Consider the following 9,065-nt stretch of genomic DNA (forward strand, 5'->3'; position numbering starts at 1 on the left):
CTACGGGCTCGTTTGGGCGCGAGAAAGGGTGGAAGAGGGAGCTCCGCGGGAGACCGACGAGCGGCGACGCTAATGGCGGCCAGGGCAAGCGGCGCTCGCGCGAGAGGGAGAGGGAGAGGCGTGGGCGGCTCAGGCAGCATGGAGAGGGTTCGGGAGAGGAGCGTGCTGGCCTACGAGCGAGACAAGGACAGCATGGGCGGGGACGCGCGTCGTGAGCGCGCGCGAGCGGCGTTCGTGGCCAACTTGACCACGGCAACGACGCACGGGAGAAAGAGCAGAGAGCTACACGTGTGCTTGACATTTTTGACTCCATTTGAATCTTCAAACTTCGTTTAAGGTTCCTAATTGAGTGCTAATTGAGGGGTGTTACAATCCTACCCCCTTAAAGAAATCTCGTCCCGAGATTTAAGTGGAGAGAAAGTAAAGGAGAACAATCGATAAACTAAGGACAAGGATCGACCGATGTGGGTGCTAGTTTCTAGATTAATCAATATAGCTGATTTTAATGGTATAAATATTGCCAGCTAATTTGCGAATTCCTTGCTCGACATGGTTCCGAAAGACATAAGTTTCATAGCAACTCTACTGTCATCATCCAACAGGATATTAACCGTGCCACTGTGCTAACTAATCAATTGTTTTTCCCTACTAAAAAGCTCCAGGGCTTCAGCTTTTGCTGTGAATAACTGTAGATAATATATGGGAACACAATCACTATCAATCGTTAATCAAAACACCATTACCGAGCATACGACGAGAATTCTCATGTAGCATAGATAGGTCATGCATGGATAAGCATTATGAGAATGAGGGATAGCAAGGAGATGATCTAAAAACAGAGACATGACATGAGAGAAACAGAGACTATCACAGACTGCAGGAAATAAGACTCTTGCTTAAGTTTCACACACAGCTTGCGTCCACCGACAAAATTACCGGATTAACAATCAACATGAGATTCTCTAATGCATTTATAAAAGGGAAAAATCTCAGTCATTGACGCTAGGAGCTCGGGAGTGGAATATCAATGCCTCTATTTAACTAATTTGACTCGTAAAAAGGCTGGACCCAGTCGATTAAGGGTGGTCATAGCTATAGATAGAGGCCAATATATTCATCGGTCATTTGGAGGAAAAACATTTTTTTCTCTGACTTGACGTTGTTGCTCAAAGAATCGTGCTCATGTAGCGTGGGTCCAAACGTGTGCCAAGCGCGCACTGGGGGGCTTGTCTCCGTTCGCTGATAATATGCTTTTGTTCGAGTGTTTGGGAACTTTTGTCGTCCTGCCATTTCAGAGCGGGTAGGTTGAAGCGTCACCGTCGAGCTCTTGTGCCACTCCTAGCTCAGCTCGCCACACCGCATATTTTACATAGCTAAAAAGAAGAAGGAATCTCGCTGCCTCGCTGGTGGTTTGTTTTTTACAAGGGAAAATTATCAGGAGGAAGACCTTGAGTCGTCCTTGACCTCCACCGTACGCAAAGCCCTTTTGCTGTGGCGGCCTTTCGTCGAAGCGGCCGGTGCTGGGCAGCAGCTGAGCCGTGCCGTCGTCGTCCCCGCACCACGTGGCGGAATGTTGTTTTGCACCGACGGAAGGGGAAAGTATAGCTAGGAAACGTACGCCGCGCGCACCGCAACACACCTACTCATAGGAGTACCTTGCTGGTTCGGAACATGGCACGCCGGCCGCGACGTGCGTGGTAGCTAGCGTGCACGATGTGCCCGCCCACCCGGGGCCACGTAGAAAAACACGAGCTCGAGTCCGGAGTCCGGACGCGAGCTCAGCCCAGGGGCGTAGCGGCCTGGTTCCTAATTTTGTATTATAAATTTAAAATTTAATTAAATTTTTATGTAAATTAATATAATTGGCTCTTCTAATAATGAAAAAAATTCTGGCTCCGCCTCTGGCTCAGCCAAGATCGCTCGTTCGAGGAAACAACCGGACCTGTCGTCACCGGTGATGGATGGATCGGCACCGGTCAGTCGCGGCCAGAATAATCACCACCCCTGGCCTGGCCCGGTCCGCGGAGACACAAATCATTCCCGCCGATCTGTCGCCGCTCGCCACGCTACGTGCACGTACGGTGCGCCCGCCGTAGCTAGGCGACGCACGCGCACGCAGGCACGTTTCGCGAACAGCATGAGAAAACAAGCACGCTTTAAGAAATATAATCCACCATCTGTATGTGTGAGTGCAGACAAGACCGTGCGTATAGCTAGCATCTTTATCTACGTGCACGGCGTCGTCGGCACTGCCACTTGCCCATACATGTGGCTGGCTGGCTGCATGCACCAGGAGGTGGCTTTGCCTTTGTGGCTGGCACGAGCTCGTGCGGCGCCCTGTCCCCTGATCCACCACCTCCTTGGCTTTGCCTTCTGATCGATCAGCAGGAGTTCAGGATTACGCGCCGCTCCCCGGCTCCGCCCTAATCGATGGGTGTTTGGACGGCCCAACGCCGCCGTCACGTGACGCCGCCCGCGACACGTGAGTGAATTTCGTAGCTTTGCCGATCTTCTCTTAAATAACAAAAAAAGAAAATCTTGGGAGCAAACCGTGCGCCACGGCGTCACCTGCGAGCCTCCGAGGCTCCGACCCGCGCGCGGCCCCTCGCCAGCCGCCACGGCTCGTGGCCTCTCGTGTGCCTGTACCTGGTACTGTACTGTATGGGCGGCTCCAGCCAAGCACCAGCCGTTTTTTTCGAAAGATTACCACCAGCCTTCCCTTCCCTTTCTCGCTCGAAGCGGCGGCGGCCGCGACGACGACCAGGGTGGACCGGGCTGGCTGGCGCTGGCGCCCGCCGCGTACGCCCCGCGTGGCCTCCGCCGTGCCCGTGCCCACAGGATGTCAGGATGAGGATGGGCTGGCAGTCTGGCACTGGCGAGCAAACAGACCTCTTCTTGTCTGCACCTACCTGACCTGACGTCTCCCGTCTCGCTCGACCTGCCGCCTGCCGGGCCGGCTGCATGCACACGGCGCACCAGGCAAGGCTCTCGATGCTCGCCGGCTCCGGAGACGCGCTACGCCACCGGCTGGGAGGGATGGGAATGATACGAATACGATGCGCTTCACTCCATCGATGTCGACACATATGCCTATCCGTGTCTCGCAAAAAAACAAGCTTCAGCGACACTCCATGTTCCTTTTTCTCTAACTTTTCTTTTTCGGGAGAGGTTAGCCACTAATTAAACGCACTTTTTTTATTTTTTTTGAGAGGAACACACTTTTTTTAGTTTTTTTTTGAGGGGACACACTTTTTTTTAGTGTAGGGGCCATTGGGGATAGGCAAAAGTCTATTTTACCTCCTCCAACTATCACCAAAGTTTGGTTTTCCTCCTACAACTATAAAACCGGGTATTTCACCTCCCTCAACTTTTCAAACCGTGCATTTTACCTCCCTCGAGCATGATCTAATAATCATAAAATTTTTACTATAGCTCAATCATATAATGATTAGCTCACCATAAAAATTTCACCATAATGGGACGACGAAAACTGTAGCTATAAATTAATTATAGAAAAGTATATATCTAAAGTTACAGTAAAAAAATTATACTAAAGTATACCATATAATATATTCACTACATATATCTACTCATGTGGAGTCCAACAAAATTAGATTTTTTATTTTATGATTTTTTTGTGATTTACTATGATTTTTCAAAGATTCAACTGAAATTTTTTTTAAAAAGTAAAAGACAAAACTACGGTTACTGTAGCAAACAGTCTTCAAAACCGCTCGAGGGAGGTAAAATGCACGGTTTGAAAAGTTGAGGGAGGTGAAATACCCGGTTTTATAGTTGTAGGAGGAAAACCAAACTTTGGTGATAGTTGGAGGAAGTAAAATAGACTTTTGCCTTGGGGATAATGGGGAAATGGCCTCGGCCCATAAACCGGCCCCTCTGGCCCCATAAAGTTTTCAAAGCCCATAGACAACAAAGGCCTGCTACAGAGATACTGGGCTGGGCCTGCTTAAAATGCCTCCATAAAGTTACTAATCCAGTGTCTCTCACTTAATAATACCTGCAGCGGTACCTCTAAAAGAAAAAAGATAATTACCTGCAGCAATTCAAGGTGTGACAGCGAACAAACGTGACCTTACATTTTCCTTTTTCGGCGTAGCAAATTCTAATCTAAAAGTAAAAAAAAATTTGCACATCTTGCACCATCACCAAGTCCAATCCACCACCATTTCAAGCTCGGGAAACAACGCACCCATTCTGCTCCTCCAAACAAACTCACACATCATCACCCTCACTATGAGGAGAAATTCGCAAAATGATCTCAGGGTCCGAATCGGAACTTCACTTGGCCGCCGCCGACACATCTTTCACCGTGCTGCTGCTCGTCGTCTACCACCACTCTTCTAGAAAATAAAGGCCGGTTGCGTACCACCCTCACCGCCCGGTGAACGCGCTCTTCGCCGTCCTCGGCATGTAGTCGAAGCTGTCCTCGCTCTTGTTCTCCGGCCGCGGCGAGCCCTTGGCGCCGAGGAGCGGCGCCGAGTCCTTCTCGATCATCTGCAGCATTATTATTATGTATAAGCCACGGTCACCTCTAGGCTCTCTAGCTAATAATAATAACCTCCTCGTGGGTTTCTTTTACAGTTTCAGGGACGAAATTAATTTTACCTGCGCGGCGACCGGGAGCGAGATGGCGGCCTCGGTCTTCTTCCGGCTCTCGGCGACGGAGTAGTAGGAGTAGAGGCCCATGCCGAAGATGGCGATGAGGATGCCGGCCACGTTCCGGGCGCTGAAGGGGTCCCTGAGGATAATGTAGCCGAAGGAGAGCACCAGGCACGTCTTGAGGTGGCCCAGCACCTGGTACGTCACGGGGGACGTCGTGCCGATCACCAGGAACGTGCTGAAGTTGACGCACACCGCGATCGAGCACGACAGCGCGATGAACGCCTGCGTAGCGGCAGGATTATTAATGGTCTCTCTCCTCAGGGTTCAGGCGAGGCGTGCTGATCATGAGATAGACCATCTTTGACGAAGGCAGCAATGCAATGAGCTGCAGCTACTACTTACCACAACCTCGACGGTGTAGTTGAAGGCGAAGACGTCGCGCTTGGTCAGGAGCTTGTCGACGAACGGGCCGGTGACGAGCAGCACGGCGGACTGGTACGGCGACGACTGGTACAGCAGCTGCGTCGAGGACACCTTCAGCCTCCTCTGGATTTGGTTGGTCAGCTTTGTTCAGGACCAGGGTTAAGGACGGCAACCTAGCTTAAGCTGCTGCTGCTGAAACGAGTTCATGTACTGGGAACAGTAAGCACAAACAAAGGCGTCAAGGATACAATCTGTCCAACGCATGTCGCGGCGATGGTGAGCGCGGCGATGATGGAGCCGAGGAGGTTGAGCTGGAGGTCAGTGACCGACGCGATGCCGACTCCCAGGAGCAGGACCATGAGGGAGGCCTTGATGCTCTGGCTGAAAGGTTCAAGATTGTCAAAGCATGAGAGCAGTTCATCTTTACAGCAACTCAAAACTTGTACAGGAACGGCGTACAAATTGTGCCAAAATGGATGCATTGCATGGCGTCAAGGAATCCGAGGACGACCTGAACTTCTTGTTCAGAAAAATGGTTTCCAAGACGATGGTGAAGGGTATGATGGCCAGCTTGGTCATCTGTCGCGTGCAAGAAACATCAGTGGTAAAATTCAGAGGCAAGAAGGAGAGCACTTGGGTTTCAGCATTTTTGGGTGCATGCTTGCCTGGTAGAAGCCAACAGAGTTGAATCCGAGGCAGAGGTTGAGGAGGCCAATGGAGATGCCGTTGAGCAACCCGAAGGAGATGACGGTCCGCGCGTCGATAGGCTTGGGTTCGAAGAAGCGCAGCCGCTGCGCGACGTACAGCGTGAAGAAGGTCACCATCAGGTGCCAGCTCGTCAGCGTCGTCGCTGCATTACATCCGATCCGTCAGAAACATTCAGAAACTTGAGGTGCAATGCAAGCACGAAAACAACAGCAACCGACAAAAATTAAAGTTCTGAAGCTCCGACGGAAGCACGCGTGCTCACCGAAGAAGAAGCCGAGGGTGCTGATGAGGTACTTGTTGCAGATGACGATGGCCACGGACGAGGTGACCGAGAGGCCCAGCGCGCCGGCGACGCCCATCCGGGAGCCCGCGCCATCCGACATCTCCTTCCCCTCCCCGCCGACGGCGGCGGCCGGCGGCTTCCCTGCTGGTGCGGAAGCAGCCATGAGCGAGCGAGCGAGCGAGCGGTCACCGCGGGCGATCCCTAGATATGCTGTGAATCTCGACGCCTCTTCCCGTCAGGTCACACGCGCGCACGTGCCGAGACCGCTCGGCTCGGTTGGGCGGGGAGCGTTGACATTGCCGCGGCGGACGCCGGCGAGCTCGGGCATTAATGCGGTCACGCAACGTGTGTCAGTTTCCTGCCAGTGTGGATCAAAAAAGAAAAGACAAGGTGCCCCGCTTGGAGCCTGCGCGAATGGAATCGAAGTTAGTCGACTGTTCATCTCATTCTCAGTTTTTTTCACAGCCGGCGAGATGGTTCGTGCATCCCTGCAAGAACCGATCGTGGACATGGTTGTTCTGAACGCACGCGATGTGTGAATGCTACGACCGTGCAACAAAAGGGAGGGTGCCTCGTGCCAAATCATTGGTGCTTCGTCGGCTGAGGTGGTCGGCTTTGATTAGTTGCAAGAAGGCAACTTCAAGTACAGTAGTAGTAGGCAGGTCCGCATCCACCTCCACTGTATTTGTAGGTGGCTGGTCAATGACTCGCTGGTCGTCAGCCAGTCACATCAGCATGTAGTGGCACGCACCAATATGTGGGCTGTGCATCCACAGGGAGGCGCCAGACGCCAATCCAGCCGTAGTACACTCACCAAGGTAAAGTCAGCTAGCACAAAGTCGACATGGTAACCCCGTAGCATCACAAATTTAACTACTCGAAACTTGAAGAGAAGCAGCAGAGCAGCAGGAGGAGCAATTGGTTAGTGCATGCAGTACCGTAAGCATCCCTTCCTAGAAGATCTGGGGATGCTAATCAAGGCCGGGCATGGCTCTCTGTTCTCCTGACATGATACTCGGCCATGCGACAGACAGATTTGCTTGCTCCGAGAAGAGAAGAGACAGGTCAAAGGTAGGCTAGGCAGCCCGGCATAGAGACCGGCGGAATCCGGGGGATCTTCGCTTCTTCGGTGCCGCGGCTGGTGGAGTGGAGGAGCCCCCGTCCCGTCCGGTCGATGTGCACGGTGTCAGTCTGTCAGAGAAGCTTCCATTGGCCCCAGCAGATGCAGATCCCCGTGCAATGCGCAGGGCAAGCCCTGGGCTACCAATGCCAGAGTAGTGCCAGACGGAGTTAGGCAGTCAGCAGCCGCAGAAGAATCTCCAGATTCCAGTAGGGACACCGATCGACCAACCATGACATTATATGGTGTGCTGACTGCTAGCTGAGAACACGGGATACTTTCCAGCACCGACGGCGACGTCTGCCCGGAATTAGGCGGCCGGCGGCGCACGGCACGGAGAAGGGACGAGAGGATGGCACGGCCCCGCGAAGGGCCAGCACGCGTGACGTCAGACTAGGCGGCACTATGCAGTTCGTTGGGTTTGACTACCAAACGAGGACACGCCTATCCTATCCTATGAGAGCAGAGCAGAATCATCCTGGTTTCGCTAGCAGTGTTTCTTGCCAAAGTGTTATGACTTACGAGCGTTTTGGTTACCAACCAACTCCCATGATTGATTTTCTATCTACGCAACCTGCTGTGCTCTGGATACATATACATCGCCCAGAAACACACGCCCCAGTACCGAACCGCGAAAATCATAATCTACTACTGCTAGCAGTAATGTGTTCTTTTTTTGTTTGTTTGTTTGGAACATTGATTGAGCAATGCGTTCCTGAAACGCGCCGACGAGCTTGTACATGGCGGCGGCCATGACGAGACCAAGGGCGCTGCTGGAACGGACGGACAAAACAGCGGCTAAAACACGCGCCCGTAACCGACGGCGGCGGCGGCCGGGCGGACGCCGCCGACCGCAGGGCCATGGCTGCCCAATCCGAGATAGGACGACCGGACGCAGATCAGTTTCTTGCCGAACAGCAACTGGGACACATGCGCCACCGGCGTACTACTCTTGATTCCCAGCTAGCGATCGAATTAAAACAAACAGACCGGCCGGGCAAAACCTACCGAGAGAAACAAACGGAACGGCCAGAGCCAGCGCGCGATCCGGAAGAGGGAGAGAGCTGCGAGCGAGGGAGACAGGGGAACGGGGAGGGATCGTGACGTGCGCACCTGTCGCGGCCTCTGGAGGATATGAACCCTTTATTTGTTGCGTATCTACCCGCGCGTGGTTCTTCTTCTTCTTCCCGGCGAGCCCTCGACCGATCGGATCTCCTGGTCCTGGCGAGGGAGGAGAAGGGAGCGAGGGGAGGGGCCAGAGGCGAATAATCGTCGGCTCTTCCTCTCGTCTCCTCCGCGGACAGGAGGGAGGGAGGGGGGCGCAGAGGGAACCGCGGGTTTTTGGTCGCAATTGATTTCCCCGTGTGTTTTGTGTGGAATTGGAGGGGAGGCCGCGGGGTGGCTGGTGGAGGAGGACGAGGAGGAGGAGATGGGATGGGAAGAGGCGGAGGCGGGGAAGACTGAGAAGAAGAGAATGGAGGAGGGTACGTGGCGAACTGCTCGAGCGCCCGCCGTCGCTCGCATGATCGCAGCGCGTCGCCTCGCCGTGGCGCCCAGCCCCCAACTACGGGGACCCATCTATATTCCACAAGTTGGATAAGATATCCATCTTCCAGCCCACCTAGGCTCATCTGGTCATCTTCTTTCTCAGCTCGACCACCGCCACGCCTCCGTTGTTCACCCCCGCCACCGCCGCCGCCCTGCCCGTCTCTCGACCGTGCCCTCTGTCCACCCGCCACCGGCGCATCCCCGCCCTCCCTAACCTCTCCGGCACCACTCCCCCGCCCGGGACCTGGCCCGACCGCCGGCAACCACCACCCCGGCCGGCGGCGCTCCGCCGTCTCGCCGCCCGCCCACCAACCACCGACCACCGCTTGTCGATTCCTCCCCTCCACCCCCTTCTCTTCT

The 9,065-nt window shown here is 54.0% G+C and overlaps 1 protein-coding gene across 3 annotated transcripts; it reads right to left on the bottom strand.

Annotated features, from left to right (window-relative positions):
- Positions 1 to 4,033: 4,033 nt before the first annotated feature.
- LOC120650758 (UDP-xylose transporter 1-like) lies at positions 4,034 to 8,676 on the bottom strand. Of its 3 annotated transcripts, none has more exons than XM_039928009.1 (8): positions 8,271 to 8,676; positions 6,017 to 6,178; positions 5,712 to 5,896; positions 5,558 to 5,625; positions 5,295 to 5,427; positions 5,026 to 5,187; positions 4,627 to 4,905; positions 4,034 to 4,503 (listed from the first exon to the last, which is right to left on the bottom strand). In XM_039928009.1, the coding sequence occupies exons 2-8, from the start codon at positions 6,135 to 6,137 to the stop codon at positions 4,393 to 4,395; spliced, it is 1,059 nt and encodes a 352-aa protein (XP_039783943.1). In that variant the 5' UTR covers positions 6,138 to 6,178; positions 8,271 to 8,676; the 3' UTR covers positions 4,034 to 4,392. The 3 variants fall into 3 exon arrangements, with proteins under 3 accessions (XP_039783943.1, XP_039783941.1, XP_039783942.1); XM_039928007.1 differs by having other exon boundaries at positions 4,034 to 4,515; positions 8,271 to 8,671; XM_039928008.1 differs by having other exon boundaries at positions 4,034 to 4,515; positions 6,017 to 6,181; positions 8,271 to 8,671.
- Positions 8,677 to 9,065: the final 389 nt, after the last annotated feature.

This window comes from Panicum virgatum, chromosome 9K (genome assembly GCF_016808335.1).
Source record: "Panicum virgatum strain AP13 chromosome 9K, P.virgatum_v5, whole genome shotgun sequence".
Taxonomy (NCBI): domain Eukaryota; kingdom Viridiplantae; phylum Streptophyta; class Magnoliopsida; order Poales; family Poaceae; genus Panicum; species Panicum virgatum.